Source organism: Scyliorhinus torazame, chromosome 14 (genome assembly GCF_047496885.1).
Source record: "Scyliorhinus torazame isolate Kashiwa2021f chromosome 14, sScyTor2.1, whole genome shotgun sequence".
Lineage (NCBI taxonomy): Eukaryota > Metazoa > Chordata > Chondrichthyes > Carcharhiniformes > Scyliorhinidae > Scyliorhinus > Scyliorhinus torazame.
Genome location: NC_092720.1, coordinates 191836541 through 191855495, shown reverse-complemented (window position 1 = coordinate 191855495; position 18955 = coordinate 191836541). Strand labels below are relative to the sequence as shown.

The following is an 18955-nucleotide window of genomic DNA, read 5'->3' as shown; positions in this document are numbered from 1 at the left end:
TGTCTTGAATTTCTTGTGCCGGGAGCAACGGGAATTCCCTGACCTGTCACCTCACAAAAGCCCGCACCTGCATATATCTAAATGCATTTCCCGGGGGTAGCTCAAACTTCTCCTCCAGTGCCCCTAGGCTCGCAAATGTCCCGTCAATGAACTGGTCCCCCATTCTTCTAATCTCCGCCCAATGCCAGCCCTGAAACCCCTCGTCCATCTCCCCCGGGACAAACCGGTGGTTACCCCTGATTGGGGACCACACCGAGGCTTCCACTGCACCCCTGTGCCGTCTCCACTGTCCCCAGATCCTTAACGTTGCCGCCATCACCGGGCTCGTGGTATACTTTGCTGGCGAGAACGGCAGCGGTGCCATCACCAGTGCCCCCAAGCTCGTTCCTTTACAGGACGCCATCTCCATCCTCTTCCATGCCGCCCCCTCTCCCTCCATAACCCACTTGCGGATCATCGCCACATTTGCTGCCCAGTAGTAGCTCCCTAGGTTTGGCAGCGCCAACCCTCTTCCATCCCTGCTGCATTCCAGGAACCCTCTCCTTACCCTCGGGGTCTTATTCGCCCACACAAACCCCATAATACTCCTACCTACTCTCTTGAAGAAGCCCTTGGTGATCACGATGGGAAGGTACTGAAACACAAACAAAAACCTCGGAAGGACCACCATTTTGACCGACTGCACTCTACCCGCCAGCGAGAGCGGTAACATGTCCCATCTTTTGAAGTCCTACTCCATTTGCTCCACCAACCTCGTCACATTCAGCTTATGTAGGGGCCCCAACTCCTGGCTATCTGGATCCCCAGATACTGAAAACTCCCCACCGCCCTCCTCAGCGGTAGGTCCCCTATCCCTCTTTCTTGGTCCCCTGCCTGTAATACAAAAAGCTCACAGTTCCCTCCATTGAGCTTATAGCCCGAGAACTCCCCAAACTCCCTAAGAGTCTGCATCACCTCCACCATCCCCTCCTTTGGGTCCGCCACGTACAGCAACAGGTCATCCGCGTATAGCGACACCCAATGCTCTTCTCCCCCTCGGACCACCCCCCTCCATTTATTAGACTCCCTCAGTGATCTGGCCAAGAGTTCGATCGCCAATGCAAACAACAGGGGGGACAGGGGGCACCCCTGCCTCGTTCCTCGGAACAGCCAAAAGGACTCTGACCTCCGCCGGTTCATGACTACACTCGCCACCGGGGCTCTGTAAAGGAGCTTAACCCAGCTGATAAACCCTACCCCGAACCCAAACTTACGCAACACCTCCCAGAGGTACTCCCACTGTACTTGGTCAAAGGCCTTTTCTGCGTCCATAGCTGCCACTATCTCCGCCTCGCCCTCCTCTGATGGCATCACTATCACGATTAAGAGCCGCCGCACATTAGTGTTTAATTGCCTGCCCTTTACGAATCCCGTCTGGTCCTCATGAATCACCCCCGGGACACAATCCTCAATCCTCGTGGCCAGCACTTTTTCCAATAACTTAGCGTCCACATTGAGGAGCGAGATCAGCCTGTATGATCCACATTGCAGTGGGTCCTTGTCTCGCTTTAGAATCAAGGAAATTGGCGCCTCCGACACTGTCGGGGGCAGGGTCCCCTCCTCTCTTGCCTCGTTAAAGGTCCTCACTAGTAACGGGGCTAACAGGTCTACGTACTTTCTGTAGAACTCAACCGGCAACCAGTCTGGCACTGGGGCCTTCCCTGCCTGCATACTCCCCAAACCCTTGCTCAGCTCCTCCAACCCGATTGGTGCCCCCAAACCAGCCACCTCTTGCTCCTCCACCCTCGGGAACCTCAGTTGGTCTAGGAATCATCTCATCTCCTCTTTCCCCCCCCTGGGGGCTGGGATCTGTACTGCTCTTTATAAAAGGCCTTGACTACCTTGTTTATTTTCGTTACACTCCGAACAGTGGCTCCTCTTCCATTTTTGATTCCCCCTATTTCCCTCGCTGCCGTCCTCTTATGGAGCTGGTGTGCCAGCATCCGACTAGCCTTTTCCCCGTACCCGTAGGTCACCCCCTGTGCCTTCCTCCACTGTGCCTCCGCCTTCCCTGTGGTCAACAGGTCAAACTCCGTCTGGAGCCGTCGTCTTTCCCCAAGTAATCTTTCCTGCGGGGCTTCTGCGTATCTCCTGCCCATTCTCAAAATCTCCCCCACTAACCTATCCCTTTCCATGCCCTCTGTCTTCTCCCTATGAGCCCTGATGGAGATTAGTTATCCACTGATCACCGCCTTCAACGCCTCCCATACCACCCCCACTCCCACCTCCCCGTTGTCATTGGCCTCCAAGTACCTTTCGATACACCCTCTCACCTTCCCACACACCACCTGATCTGCCAGCAGTCCCACATCCAGCCGCCACAGCACGCGTTGGTCCCTCTCCTCTCCCAGCCCTTTTTCCACCCAGTGCGGGCATGGTCCGAAACGGCTATGGCCGAATACTCGGTCCTCTCCACCCTCGGGATGAGCGCCCTGCCCAGAACAAAGAACTCTATCCGGGAGTAGGCTTTGTGCACGTGGGAGAAGAAAGAAAATTCCCTGGCCTGCGGTCTTGCAAACCTCCATGGGTCCACTCCCCCCACCTGATCCATAAACCCCCTGAGCTGAGCGCCTTGGCCGCCGCCGGCCCCTTTCCTGTCCTTGATCTGGAACGGTCCAGTGCTGGGTGCAGCACTGTATTGAATTCCCTTCCCATCATCAGGCCTCCTACCTCCAGGTCCAGAATGCGCCCCAACATGTGCTTCATGAATCCAGCATCATCCCAGTTCGGGGCGTATACATTTACCAACACCACCCACGTCCCTTGCAACCTACCACTCACCATCACATATCTCCCTCCATTATCCACTACGATAGTCTTGGCCTCAAATGGTACATGCTTTCCCACCAAAATTGCCACCCTTCTATTCTTCGCGTCCAGTCCCGAGTGAAATACCTGTCCTACCCAGCCCCTTCTTAACCTGACCTGGTCCGCCACCTTCGGGTGTGTCTCTTGGAGCATAGCCACGTCTGCCTTCAGTCCCTTCAAGTGCGCGAACACTCGAGCCCTCTTCACCGGCTCATTCAGGCCCCTCACGTTCCACGTTATCAGCCGGATTGGAGGGGCTCTCCCCCCCCCCCCCCCCCGCCGACCAGCCATCTCCTTTTCTGGGCCAGTCCAGTGTACGCATCTCCCTCGCCCTCCAGTACCCCAGCAGGGGGACCTCTCTCCCGACCACCTCTTCTGTGTCCCATTCCCTTTCGGCCAGTGCAGCAGCAAACCTTTTTCCCCCCTCTTCCCCTCCTCTCCCCCGCCCTTGCCCCCCTCCCCCTCTTCCCCTTAACCTCCCCCTCCCCCCCCCACCCCCCCTGCTAGACCCCTCACTAGCTTTTTTGCTCCCCCATACCACTCACGTAAGTCAGCTGACACCTGCTGACCCCGGCTTCCCCCGCCATCCCTTTGACCCCACCCTCCCCATGTGGGAGTCTCCCAATCAATCCTTTGTTCCCCTTCCCGCCTTTCTTCCTGCGCACGGCGGGGGGGGGGGGGGGGGGAACGCACTTTCCAAAGCCTGCCCCGCCCCCTCTGGCGCAGCTCCTGTCGAGGCCTAGTCTCTCTCCCCCAGCCCATATAACATTTCCTGCACGTGATTGACCCCCTATACACAACAACCATCATACTTCAACCTTCAAGCACACCCCACCCTCACACACACCCCACACTCACAAACCCTCAGTTAGAGTCCAACTTTTCAGCTTGTATAAAGCTCCATGCCTCTTCAGGCGTTTCGAAGTCGTAATGTTGGTCCCTGCATGTAACCCACAGTCGCGCTGGTGGCAGCATTCCAAGTTTCACTCCTTTCCGATGCAGCACCGCTTTGGCCCGGTTGAAACCCGCTCTCCGCTTGGCAAACTCCAAGCTCCAGTCCGGGTATATTCGGATCTTTGCATTGTCCCACATGCTGCTCCGCTCCTTCTTGGCCCATTTCAGGATCCTCTCTCTGTCCGTAAACCGGTGAAATCTCACCTCCATCGCCCTTGGCGGCTCAGTTGCCTTGGGCTCCCTCGCCAGCACCCGGTGCGCCCCGTCCAGCTCCAGCGAGCTCGAAGGGGCCTCCACGCTCACCATCACCCAAATCATCGTGCCCGTGTATGCCGCGGCATTGGCCCCCTCCACTCCTTCTGGGAGACCCAGGATCCTCAGATTGTTTCTCCTCGACCTGTTCTCCAGGTCTTCGAGTCTTCCCGCCCACTTCTTGTGTAGCGCCTCGTGCCGCTCCACTCTCACCGCCAGGTCCAAGAGCTTGTCCTCATTCTCGCTCACTCTTTTCTGGACCTCCTGGATCTTCACCTCGTGGGCCTTCTGGGTCATCCCTAGTCCTTCAATTACCGCCAGCATAGGCGCCAGCATATCCTTACGCAGCTCCTCGAAGCAGCGCTTGATGAATTCCTGCATCTCCTCTTTGTCCCCGGCCGCCGCCATTTTGCTTTTTTCCCCTCGCTTCTCCCGCTGCTCCAATGCCGCTTTTTTGGCCGTTGCACTTCGGGTCCGGTCCATAAAAGTCGGTAGAGGACCTCTCTCTTCTCTTTCCCACGGGTTGTCTGTAAAAAAAATTCCGTTGGGTCTCCTCTAGCGAGCCCGAAAGTCCGTAATCGCGGGAGTTGCCGAATCGTGCCGCTTAGCTCCTCATAGCCGCAACCGGAAGTGAGAGCAGCTTTATCGAAGGTCAACCCACGGAAAGACATTGGCCCGGATGGAGTGCCTGGCCGAACACTCAGGTCTTGCACGGATCAGCTGGTGCGGTATTCGCAGACATCTTCAACCTCTCTTTACAACAATCTGAGTTTCCTTTCTGCTTCAAGAAGACGACCACCATGTAGAAAGGGTCAAGAATTTCATGATTTTATGTGTCCAGATTACAACCTGTTCTGCCCCGCCCCCCCCCCCCCCCGCCCCCCATGCCAACATCATAGTTAAGAAAACTCACCAACGACTCTACCTTCGCAGAAGACAAAGGACATTTGGCAAATCAGCTATGACTCTCACTAACTTTTACAGGTGCACCATAGAAGACATTATTTCTGGTTGTATCACAGCTTGGTATGGTTCCTGCTCTGACCAAGACCGCAGAATACTACAAAAGGTTGTGAATGTAGCCCAGTCAATCACGCAAACTAGCCTCCCATCAATTGACTCTGCCGACAATACCCCTGCCTCGGAAAGGCAACCAGCATAATTAAGGTCCCCATGCACCCCACATACTCTCCCACCTTCTTCCATCAGGAAAAAGATACAAACCTTTGAGGTCACGGGCCAACCTACTCAAGAACAGCTTCATCCCTGCTGCTATCAGGCTTTTGAATGGACCTACCTCGCATAAAGTTGATCTTTTCACTCCACCCTAGATATTACTGTAACATTACATTCTGTAGTCTCTCCTACCTTCCTTATGTACGGTATGCGTCGGCTGCATAGCATGCAAGAAACAATACTTTTCACGGTTTCCTATTACACGTGACAATAATAAATCAAATCAAATCAAGTAATCACGTGCTGTTCCATCCTACGCCCAATTTGAGCATCCATTGACCGGTAACAGAAACAAAATTGGAATGTGTATTCAACATGCGCTGCAGAACTGCCATTGCGAAAATTAAGTTAAAGTTGCTCCTCAGTCTTCCTATTACCGTAATGCTATTTTTAATCCCTATTTCCTGCAGCTGATTTTTGTCGCTGCACGCCGTTGCAAATATTTCGCATTGAATTCAACTGATTTTTCAGGAAGGGGAAATAGTCAAATGTTTCTGTTCCGATTTTTTTAGAATCGGAAAATACGAAGCGATCTAATGGTGAGTGCAAATCCATCTATCGATTTTGAAGCACACGAGGAGTACTGCAACAGAATGGTTACATTACTGATCTGGTATTCCAAAGGCTTTGACTATGATTTTAGTCTAGAATTTAAATGCCATGATGATGGGAAAGTTAAATTCAGTTGATTAAGAATGTCTACCATAAAACGTTAATATCGGCAATGAGGACGGCGGAATTGCAACTTTTTTGTAAACGTCCATCGGGTTTAGGAATAGTCTCGTTTATATGTAACACCATTCAACAGAAATGTGATTGGCCATTAACTGCCGTTCTGGGTGGCCTCGTCTATTCCGTTTTGTCAAGAACATAGCTCTCCATCAACGTCTCTAAGATAATTAGGAATTCACAGAAAGTGCTGGAATTGACAGTGAAGCACACAACCAGTGAACGATGTTATTGTTGTAGCAGCGTTGGAATTGTTCAATGCGATTTTCCGCCAGAACATTGTTTCATCGGAGCAGGCCACCTTAATATACTTCTCAATGAATGTCATGGGAAATGTGCATGTTCACCGACCCTAAAAGGTACACATACCTATCATAAGAAAAAAAGCCCGATTGAATTCAGTGATACTGCATTCCATCCTATCCCAAATATTCCTGCAAAAACAGGATCATTTGATCAATTTGATATCTGTCTAAGAAGTAATGATATTTGTGAGAATGCATGCTGTTAAACGATGTGTTCCTCAACAGAAATACTTCTGCAGGAGAAAGACAGCGGTAAATGTTTTAAAATGTGTCGGTTTATAATATGGTTTCTGAAATGAGTTCGATAGTTTGTCTTTTACCATAGGGAACTGATTTTATCATAGAATTTACAGTGCAGAAGGAGGCTATTCGGCCCATCGAGTCTGCACCGGCTCTTGGAAAGAGCACCCTACCCAAGATCAACACCTCCACCCTATCCCCATAACCTAGCAACCCCGCCCAAAACTGAGGGCAATTTTGGACACTAAGGGCAATTTATCATGGCCAATCCACCTAACCCCTAATTTCCCCTAATCAGACATGGGATCCTGCTTATATTGAATTGAATATAATCCAAATATGTAGAAGATGCGTGAAAAGATGTGAGACCCCTGCAATATTCTTTGAGTATGTGTATCGGGTATGAACTTAACACAAACATTCCAACAACAAAAACAGTTTTGAAAGCAAAATACTGCGGGTGGTAAAAAGCTAAAATCAAAACAGAAGGTGTTGGGTAAACTCGAAGGATAAACTCCTCCGCCATTTCTGCAACCGCAGCATGATGCCACCACTAAACACATATTTCCTTCAGCCCACTTCATGCCCTTCCCACTGCAATTGCAGAGTGTGGAACATCTGTCCCTTTACCTTCTCCCTCCTCACTAGCCAAGAAACTAAACATTCCTTTCAGGTCAAGCAACATTGCATCTGCACCCCGTTCAACTTGTTCGACTACATTCGCTGCTCGCAACGCGATCGCCACGACATTGAGGAAACTACATAAGAACATAGGAATTAGGAGCTGAAGTAAGCAAATCATCCTTTCGAGCCTGCTTTGCCATTCAAAAGACCATGGCTGATATCTTCCTGATCTCAAATCTACCTTGCTGCCTGTTCTCCATATTCCGTTCACCCGTTTTTTATCAGAAATGAATCTATCTCCTTCTTGAAACGGTTTAATTATTCAGACTCTCCCGCTCTATCGGGCAACGAGGACCAGAAATTCACCACACTCTGTGAGCTCCTTCTCATCTCAGTTTTAAATGTACCGCCTCTCAACCTATATATGTGACCTCTCTTTCTACATTGTCCCACAGGGGTGGGGGGGATATTTTGTCTACGTTAGCTATATACGTCGATCGGACCTCGTCTCATTCTTCTGAATGCACAGCTGGGTAATTGCTTTGCAGAACCCTATCGCTCCTTCAAAAACGATGACCCAAACGCAAGATCACCTGCCATTGCAAACCAGCATCTTATTCTTATGCCCACATGTTTGCCCCGGGCGTGCTGCAATGCACCATGGATGGCCAACGCAAACTGGAAGAATAACATCTCATCATTCAATGAGCCACGTTACAATCTTTCATACTCAACATCAATTTCAAGGAGCTTTAGACAGTAAACCTCCATTTTAACCGAACCCCATTCGTAGTTTGTTGTCAGCTGCTTGTCAGCTTCCTGGCTTGCCCATATACAATCCCACCCTCCCTGGACCTGTCTCTTATTGTTAAGTTGCTCCCATTAATACCCTCTGTTACAGCACCTTCCGACGCCATTAGCACTGAACATCCCTGAATGGCACCATTAGCACGCCCCTTTGTCTTATGCCCATGGCAAATGTGTCCCTATCTCCTTTTCCGGACCTATCCCCAGTCTTCTACTCTGCCCAACCGCCTACGTCTCCTTTTTAACTGCATATTTCCATAAATTTTAACTTTCTGCAGTTCCATCGAGTGATCATGTCAATCCGAGACTTCAGCACTGTTTCTGTCCACAGATGCTGCCAGATCTGCTCAGTTTATCCAGCATTTCCTCTTTTATTTCAGAATAACTATTAGTTTACGCCATTTAAATTATATCAGAGTTGACGAGCTCCCAGAATATGTTAAATGTTTCCAGAGTTTTTGAAGTCCCAGTTGATTTATTGGTGTCCTTTCAGGAAGGGAGATAGTCATTGTTTGTATTCTGATCTGCACATTTCGACGGCAGAACCTGTAGACCCCTGAAAAACTAAACATACTGTTCACTTAAGAAGTGTGTTAGAGCCATTATCACACACTTCAACAGGCGTCTGCGCAAGCACATCTAAGAACTATAATAGCATTCATTGTCAGAATATTGGCGGAATCGACTCCCTGTTACTGAACTCAATGTTCGCTCCCCCATCTACGGGCTAGAACTAAAGTAACTAAGCTCTCCAGGATAAAAACTTGAGGATGAGTGATCAATAGCTGCCGGCGCAGCGGTGGCCATGTCCTTAGGTGAGAAAAAGATACATCATATATTCAGATGTTTATGCAAAGAACGCACGTTGGTTCTATAATGTTATACATTCTTTTCGCGCTGAGGCATTAGGCATGAAGAAAGACGTTTATTATTGACCCCGGGTGCCGACTTTGAGGATTGTTACAAGAAGAAACTGCCCGTGCTACATAGCAAAACAAACGTTTATCAGTATGAGTGTCGGTGATTTTAATATTCAAACGACCGATATTTAAGGTAACAATAACTGCACTTCAGTGACCATGAATTTACTTTTCAGAACTCCGTGTTTTCGAACGGAACCTCACACTTGCAGGTATCGAGAGTATAGTTTTTTTTAATTAATGCTCCAGAGAAAGTAGTTCTGTTATCGTTTATCTTCCTTCAACACACTTAATGTTATTACATAGAACATAGAACATACAGTGCAGAAGGAGGCAATTCGGCCCATCGAGTCTGCACTGACCCACCCTATCCCTGTAACCCAATAACCCCTCCTAACCTATGGTTTGGACTATAAGGGCAATTTAGGATGTTCAATCCACCTAACCTGCATATCTTTTGGACTGTGGGAGGAAACGGGAGCACCTGGAGCAAACCCACGCAGACACGGGGAGAACGTGCAGACTCAGCACAGACAGTGACCCAACGGGGAATCCAACCTGGGACCCTGGCGCTGTGAAGCCACAGTGCCATCCACTTGTGCTACCGAGTTGCCCGTGATGATTTACAGAACATCTAATAATTACGATTCAATTTATTTGTAATCTCGTTTCGTTTTCGTTACGATAATAACCCATGATAGTCCATTTAAAGATGACTCGAATCTTATTTTCTTCAATAGAGCTCAAACTTAGTGAGAGAGAAGCTGGTAAATATTATAAAGCGCAGTACATAATAATTAAGAAAATGAGTTTCTTCCTTTAATGATAGTTTGCGCTTTAATTGTTGAAACATATTCTGTACAAGAGTACAGGACACTTCATAGTATTGATATACTTGTCACCGTCTATCTTGCAAATGCTTGACTTCATCCTGTTTTCAAATACTTCATGTGTTGTTGCACACAAAGTGAGTTTCAACCTGCAGGTACTGTAAATCATCTCTGTGTACATGATTTCAGGAAACTGAATTTTTTTTCTTCAACTGTAGGCTATTTTAGCCAAGACAGTTTCGCCTATGGGCTAGTCTTCCAATACATATGAAGCCAAGCTTCGAGGCTAATTATGATCTCAGTGAGGTAGATATAATCTAGCAAGAGCATCAGGGATTACTCGTTTAATCAGTCCCGTGAATATCCGCAGAAATCTGGATAAACCTCGCACAACTTGCAAGTCTTCTCCAATTCATTTTCCTCAGAACAATAAAATACTTAATTGGATAATAATTCTCTGGATGGGTAGTATTTATCAATATCTACCAAATTGACAGCATGAGCAACTTGGAAGAGGTAATTCCGGACCACAATAACCGGGCATGAATTGATAACTCTGCGTCAAAGATTCAATTATCTGTGATCAAATACTTCTAGTCCAATAAAGGCAGCCATTATTTATGTGATACTAAACATGCAGGATGAGAAATACGGAGATACTGATTAAGAAAATATTCTAAACGGCCAGAATCGAAGAATCTGGAAAGATAATAATCTCTCCCTATGTCTAACAAAAATAATCCAAATATTCAGAACGTTTAATGAGACCTTCAGCATAGTTGACGCCGTTCTGAAGTTAAAGTGGAAGAGTTCAGTTTGGCAAACGTTGCACCGAAGACGTAAATATCTATGCGTCAATCCTAGATTTCTAATTTCCCATATATTTTGTATTCTCAGCAACAACTTGCTAATAGATGCACAACTGGAAGCCGCATGGGCAACTCACCTGTAGGCTTCATTTCAGTCTGTGCCCAACATGGCAGGTAGATCCTAATTCCAGTGATGAGGAGAGATGACTTGTGCGACATTCTATTTGCCTGACAATGGCATCAAAGACCTCTGGCAAAATTCAAACAAATGGGAGGTTGGGGAAAGTCTGGGCAGATATTTGCAAAAGCGGATTAATGCGCGTTTGCAAGTCAATAAATTAGCCCGTTGCCATAGCTGCAGGAGGTCTGGAGGAGAGTGTATTTGCTGGAACATCTCTGCAGTGTGTGACACTCTTAACTAAAATGATATTCGAACTTCTAGTTCTAGTTCAATGTTACACGAAAGTCACTTTTTTTCAAAACTTGTACTTTAATAAGGGACTAACGGGATGATTGAACAACATCTTATATTTTTATTGAATATTTTACTGTGGCATTTGGAATTTTAACAATTTTACACATCAAATTTTCAACCTAAAGAAAAGCACAACAATATAACCAACAAGCCCCCCCCCCCCCCCACGAGCACAAACTCCCAGCCAACATGGCTTACATAAACAGTGCCACAGTCCCCAACCACCCATCCGCTGGTTCTGCTGCCCTTACACGACTCTCTCATGACTCCGCTTCTCCCCCTCCCTGCTGTCAGCTCAATTCTTCTCGAAGTCGATGAACGGCTGCCATCTCCGAGCAAGCCCCTGCAATAACCCCCTCAAAGCGAATTTAATTTTCTCGAGTCTGAGAAACCCCGCCATGTCGCTAACTCTTCCCCTGACTTCAGGGCCGCGTCCCTACACCCCAGGAAGAACCGTCTCCGTGCCACCAGGGAAGCAAAGGCCAGGACGTCGGCCTCTCTCACGCCTTGGGCTGCCGGGTCTTCTGACCCAACAAAGATCGCCACCTCTGGACTCAGCACCACCCTAATTTGTAAGTCCTCTGGCATGACGTCAGCAAATCCCTGCCAGAAACCACTCAGCCACGGACAAACCCAAAACATGATTCTCAGATACCCCCCCCCACCCCCCACCCCCCCCCCCCCCCCCCACACACACACACACACACACACACGCGCGCGCGCGCGCACAGCGCCCGCGCCTATCCTCCACCTCCTCAAAGAACCTGCTCTGCTGGGCCATAGTCATTGTGCCCTCTGGACCACCATAAACTGTATCAGGCTGAGCCTGATGCACGACTAGGATGCATTGACTCGCCTCAGGGCCTTCACCCATAATCCAGCCTCCAGCTCCCACCCCCCCCCCCCCCACCCCCAGCTCTTCATCCCACTTTCCCTTCATCTCCACTACCGGGGCTCTACCCCACCCCCCCCCCCCCGCCCCCCACTCCATCAGCTCTTTATAGATCTCTGAGACCTCCCCCTCGCTTACTCCTGTTCTCGACCACACCTTATCCTGTAGCCCCTAGGGTGGCATGTTTAAAACATGCCTCAGCACAAAATCCCTCACTTGCAGATACCGGAACCCATCCCGCCCTGGCAACTCAAACCCCTCCTCCAACTCATCCAGGCTCGGGAAATCCTCATCAATAAATAGATACCCAAATGTTGCGATCCCCGCCCGCTGCCATCTAGGAAAACCCCCATCCAGCCCCCTGGAGCAAACCGATGGTTATTACATATCGGTGTCAACACCGACCCACCCCGCCACCTCTCTAATGCATGTGCTCCCTTCACTGGCCCCTAGCCTTCAGGGCTGACACCACCACCGGGCCACAGTGGCGAGCTGGCGAGAACGGCAGAGTTGTTGTTAATAGTGCCCCCCAAACACGTGTCCTTACATGAGGCCGCTCCACCCGCTACCATACCGACCCCTCTCCCACTACACACTTCCTGACCATCACAATATTCGCTGCCGAGTAGTATTTTATACAATTCGGGAGAGCCAACCCCGGTCTCCCTCCCCTGCACCATAGCACCTTTTTCACCCGCGGGGCTTTCCCCGCCCAAACAAATCCCGAGATCTCTGCATTCACGTTCTTGAAGAACGCCTTGGGGATAAAAATTGGGAGCTCTGGAAAACAAACAGAAACCTTGGGAGGACCGTCATTTTAACCATCAGAACCAGCCCCGCCAATGACAACGGGAGTGTGTCCCACCTGTGAAAGTCCCCCATCTTCTGCTCTACTAACCGACCCAAATTTAGTTTAAGCAGCTGCTCCCAATTCTGCGCCACCTAGATACCCAAATATCGAAAGCTCCCTCCCACCACCTTGACGGCATCTCTCTCAGTCTCTTCTCCTGTCCCCTCGTCTGGATCGCAAAGACTTCACCCTTACGCATATTCAATTTGTATCCCGAAAACCAGCTGAACTCCTCTAATATCACCAGAATCCCTCAAAGTACCCTCCAGCATGTCTGATATGTACAGGAGCAAATCTTCCGCGTAGAGCGAGACACTGTGATCCAGCCCCCTCCCTTCTCCCCGCACCACCCCCTGCCAGACCCTCGACGCCCTCAATGCCAATGCCAACGGTTCTGTAGACAAGACAAACAGTGGGGAAAGTGTACATCCCTGCCTCGGCCCGGTACAACATGAAGTAGTCCAATCCACCAGTCCGCACACTCTCCACCGGTGCCTGGTATATCAACTGAATCAATCCACAAATCCCTGCCCAAATCAAAATTGCCCGAGGACCTCCCATAAGTATTCCCACTTCTTCCAATAAAAGGCCTCCTCTGCGTCCATGGCCACCACCAGCTTAACATCGCGCCCCTCATAATAACATTAAGCAGCCTCCTAATGTTGGTCGGCAAGTGCCAGCCCTTAACAAACCCCGTCTGATCATCCCCTATTACTCCTAGGACGCAGACCTCGATCCTTGTGGCCAGGATATTCGCCAACAGTTTGGCATCCACATTTAACAGGGTGATCGGCACACGACCCACAGTGTCCCGAATCCTAATCCAGTTTTGAGATGAGGGAGATCGACGCCTGTGACAACGTCGTGGGTGGCGGGGGTTGGGGGGGGGGGGGGGGGGGGTTGGCGGGAGCACCTCCTCTTCCTTTGCTTCACTGAAGGCCCTGACCAAAAGCGGTCCCGAACCCCCGAGAACATCTTATAGAATTACACCGGGTCCCCGTCCGATACTGGGGCCATACCCGTTTGCATCGCCTCCAACCACTCCACCACTTCTTCAAGCCCAAATGGGGGGCCCACGCCCTCACAGCTCCTCATGAACCTTCGGGAACTTCAGCTCTCTAAGAAACCTTCTCGTCCTCTCTTCCCCGGCTGCGGGCTCCGACTTCTACAATTTGCGGTAAACCCCCCTAAACACCCCATTCACCCGGACCGGGTCGAAGACCCTGTTCCCTATTGTGTCCTTCACTTTCCCAATATCTCTCGCCACCTCCTGCTTCCTCAGCTGGTGCGCTAACATCCTGCTCGCTTTTCTCCATACTTCTATACCACCCCTCTCACCCTTCGCAAATGCCCAACCACCTTACCCGTGGTTAACAGCCCAAACTCCATTAGCAGCCTCTAGCGTTTATTTAACAGTCCTTCCTCCGGGACCTCTGCATATCTCCTGTGCACCTGCAGTATTTCCTCCACCAGCCTTCTCCACTTCAGTATAAAGGTGAGTCGGCTACAGTGCAGACTTTGTTTGCACTGAGTGCTGAATTTGGGTGCATTTGAGTGCAATAGTGAGAGTTAAGTGACTGAGGGATAGTAAGGGTTCGTTTTTTAAAATCTAAAGTCTAGTCATTCTTTTATTTAGGTGGTTAACTTAAAAGTTGCTGTTTGGTTTAGAAGAAGGTAAATTTTCAACCAGTTTTAAACAAAGATTCTACTTGCAGCTACTTACAGCTGGAGCTTATTAATTAGTTCATTGGATTAGCACAGTTTTCAGAGACCAGAGTCACAGTATAAAGGTGAGCCAGCTACAGTTCAGGCTTTGTTTGCACTGAGTGCTCAATTTGGGTGCATTTGAGTGCTATGGTGAGAGTTTGGTGACTGAGGAAGGTAGGTGAGGAGGGAGCTCCTTTAATTTCATTTCCTACATTTCCTCAAAGATCGTGAAGGAAGCTGGGAGTTTACAGAGAGTGCAGCTGACTCGGAACAGTGTCGGAGGGCCGAGTTCCAGTTGGTCCACAGGGCAGCTACATTCTGTAAGATCAGAGGGGATAGAGGTTGGGCAGTTGCATGCTCCTCCTGCAGGATATGAGTGGTGAGAGATACCAACGGTGTCCCCGCTGACTACACCTGCTGGAAGTGCACCCAACTCCAGCTCCTCCGAGACCGTGTTAAGGAACTGGAGCAGGAGATGGATGAACTTCGGATCATCCGGGAGGAAGACGGGATGATAGAGAAGCGTTACAAGGAGGTAGCCACATCCAAGGTAAAGAGGAAGAGTAGCGGGGTTACAGTCAGGGGAAGGAAAACGATCAGGCAGGCAGTGCATGGATCCCTCGTGGCCGTTCCCCTTCAAAACAAGGATACCGTTTTCGATCCTGTTGGGGAGAAGACCCGAGCGACCAGGTCTCTGGCCCTGAGTCTGGCTCTGTGGCTCAAAAGGGAAGGGGGATAATAGAAAAGTAATAGTGAAAGGAGACTCGATTGTCATGGACATGGATAGGAGACTCTGTGGTCACGAGCGATAGTCCCGGAGGGCTTGTTGCCTCCTGAGTGCCAGGGCCAGGCTGTCTCGGATCGTGTCTACAGCATTCCACGGTGGAGGGAGAGCACGCAGATGTCGTGGTGCACATAGCCACCAACGACATTGCTAAGCAAAGGGATGAGGATCTAAAAAGTGATTTTAGGGAGTTGGGTTGGAAGCTGAAGAGCAGGTCAAGCAGAGTAGTGATCTCAGGAATGCTACCGGTGCCACGCGCAAGTGAGGCACTGATCAGAGAGTGAGTGCAGCTGAACACGTGGCTCTATGGCAGGTGTAGGAGGGAAGGCTTGAGATATATGGATCATTTGGATATATTCTGGGGAAGATGGGACCTGTGCATGAAGGACGCATTGCATCTAAACTGGAGGAGCACCAATATCCTGGGTGCTAGAGCTCTTCGGGAGGCTTTCAATTAGTTTGGCAGGGGTATGGGAACCAGAGCTATGGACCAGAAGATAGGGTAGCAGTTGAACAGGCAGAAATAGTATTCAGCAAGTCTGTGATGAAGGATAGACAATTGATAGGGCAATGTTTTACTCAGTGGAATGGGTTAAAGTGAGTCTGATTCAATGCAAGGAGAGTCAGGAATAAGGAAGATGAACTTAGAGCATGGGTCAGTAATTGGAACTACGATGTTCTGGCCATTACGGAGACATGGATTTAACAGGGGCTGGAATGGTTGTTAGATGTTCCGGGGTTTAGGTGTTTTCATAAAAATAGGTAGGGAGGTAAAAGAGGCGGGGGAGTGGCACTGCTAATTAGGGGAGTGCACCACAGCTGCAGAAAAATAGGTAGTTGAGGAGAATTTGCCTACTGAGTCAGTGTGGGTGGAAGTCAGGAACAAGAACGGAGCAGTCACTTCATTGGGAGTTTTCTATAGACACCCCCCCCCCCCACCCCCCAATTGTAGCAGAGCGATAGAGGAACAAATTGGGCGTCAGATCTTGGAAGAGTCCAGAAGTAACAGGGTTGTTGTCATGGGTGACTTAAACTTCCCTAATATTGACTGGAACCTCCTTGGTGCAAACGGTTTGGATGGAGCATATTTTGTCAGGTGTGTACGCGAAGGATTCCTGACCCAATGTTTGGATAGGCCGACTCGGGGGGAGGCCATATTGGATTTGGTGTTCGGCAATGAACCAGCCCAGGTGTCAGGTGTCTCGGTGGGAAAGCATTTCGGTGACAGTGGCCACAACTCCTTGACCTTTCCCATCCTCATGGAGAAGGATAGGAACACACATTATGGGAAGGTATTTAATTGGGGGAGGGGAAATTATCCTGCTTTAAGACAGTGGGTGGGGAGCATAAAGTGGGAACAATTGTTCTTGGGGAAATGCACAACAGTAATGTGGTGATTGTTTAAGGAGCACTTACTGCGAGTGCTGAATAGTTTTGTCCCACTGAGACGAGGAAGGAATGGTAAGGCGAAGGAGTCTTGGGTGACAACTGAAGTGGAGCTTCTAGTTAAGAGGAAGAAGGACGTTTACGAAAGAACAAACAAAGAACAAAGAAATGTACAGCACAGGAACAGGCCATTCGGCCCGCCAATCCCGTGCCGACCATGCTCCCCGACTAAACTACAATCTCCTACACTTCCTGGGTCCGTATCCCTCTATTCCCATCCTATTCATGTATTTGTCAAGATGCCCCTTAAATGTCACTATCGTCCCTGCTTCCACCACCTCCACCGGTAGCGAGTTCCAGGCACCCACTACCCTCGGTGTAAAAAACTTGCCTCGTACATCTACTCTAAACTTTGCCCCTCTCACCTTAAACCTATGCCCCCTAGTAATTGACCCCTCTACCCCGGGGAAAAGCTTCTGACTATCCACTCTGTCTATGCCCCTCATAATTTTGTAGACCTCTATCAGTTCGCCCCTCAACCTCCTTTGTTCCAGTGAGAACAAACCAAGTTTATTCAACCGCTCCTCAGGGCTAATGCCCTTCATACCAGGCAACATTCTGGTAAATCTCTTCTGCACCCTCTCTAAAGCCTCCAAATCCTTCTGGTAGTGTGGCGACCAGAATTGAACACTATACTCCAAGTGTGGCCTAGCTAAGGTTCTATACAGCTGCAACATGACTTGCCAATTCTTATACTCAATGCCCCGGCCAATGAAGGCAAACATGCAGTATGCCTTCTTGACTACCTTCTCCACCTGTGTTGCCCCTTTCAGTGACCTGTGGACCTATACTCCTAGATCTCTTTGACTTTCAATTCTCTTGAGGGTTCTACCATTCACTGTACATTCCCTACCTGCATTAGACCTTCCAAAATGCATTACCTCACATTTGTCCGGATTAAACTCCATCTGCCACCTCTCCGCCCAAGTCTCCAAACAATCTAAATCCTGCTGTATCCTCTGACAGTCCTCATCGATAACCGCAATTCCACCAACCTTTGTATCGTCTGCAAACTTACTAATCAGACAAGTTACATTTTACTCCAAATCATTTATATATACTACAAACAGCAAAGGTCATAGCACTGATCCCTGTGGAACACCACTGGTCACAGCCCTCCAATTAGAAAAGCGTCCTTCCATTGCTACTCCCTGCCTTCTATGACCTAGCCAGTTCTGTATCCACCTTGCCAGCTCACCCCTGATCCCGTGTGACTTCACCTTTTGCAATAATCTACCATGAGGGACCTTGTCAAAGGCCTTACTGAAGTCCATATAGACAACATCTACTGCCCTACCTGCATCAATCATCTTTGTGACCTCCTCGAAAAACTCTATCAAGTTAGTGAGACACGACCTCCCCTTCACAAAACCATGCTGCCTCTCACTAATACGTCCATTTGCTTCCAAATGGGAGTAGATCCTGTTTGGAAGAATTCTCTCCAGTAATTTCCCTATCACTGAAGTAAGGCTCACCAGCCTGGAGCTCCCTGGATTATCCTTGCTACCCTTCTTAAACAGAGGAACAACATTGGCTAGTCTCCAGTCCACCGGGACATCACCTGAAGACAGTGAGGATCCAAATATTTCTGTCAAGGCCTCAGCAATTTCCTCTCTAGCCTCCTTCAGTATTCTGGGGTAGGTCCCATCAGGCCCTGGGGACTTATGTACCTTAATATTTTTTACGACGCCCAACACCTCGTCTTTTTGGATCTCAATGTGACCCAGGCTATCTACACACCCTTCTCCAGACTCAACGTCTGCCAATTCCTTCTCTTTGGTGAATACTGATGCAAAGTATTCATTTAGTACCTCGCCCATTTCCTCTGACTCCACACATAGATTCCCTTGCCTATCCTTCAGTGGGCCAAACCTTTCCCTGGCTACCCTCTTGCTTTTTATGTATGTGTAAAAAGCCTTGTGATTTTCCTTAACCCTATTTGCCAATGACTTTTCGTGACCCCTTCTCGCCCTCCTGACTCCTTGCTTAAGTTCCTTCCTACTTTCCTGATATTCCACAGAGGCTTCGTCTGTTCCCAGCCTTTTAGCCCTAACAAATGCCTCCTTTATCTTTTTAACGAGACCTACAATATCTCTCGTTATCCAAGGTTCCCGAAAATTGCCGTATTGATCCTTCTTCCTCACAGGAACATGCTGGTCCTGAATTCCTTTCAACTGACACTTGAAAGCCTCCCACATGTCAGATGTTGATTTGCCCTCAAACATCCACCCCCAATCTAGGTTCTTCA

General features: G+C 49.2%; 1 protein-coding gene across 1 annotated transcript in view; it reads left to right on the top strand.

Annotated features, from left to right (window-relative positions):
• The window catches only part of LOC140389103 (uncharacterized), a 383180-nt gene that overhangs the window by 256272 nt on the left and 107953 nt on the right, over window positions 1–18955 (top strand). Inside the window, exons 46-49 of the mRNA XM_072473262.1 lie at window positions 5802–5828; window positions 6549–6575; window positions 9091–9126; window positions 9655–9681. Coding sequence (XP_072329363.1) covers window positions 5802–5828; window positions 6549–6575; window positions 9091–9126; window positions 9655–9681 — 117 coding nt within the window. The remainder of the gene's footprint in view (window positions 1–5801; window positions 5829–6548; window positions 6576–9090; window positions 9127–9654; window positions 9682–18955) is intronic.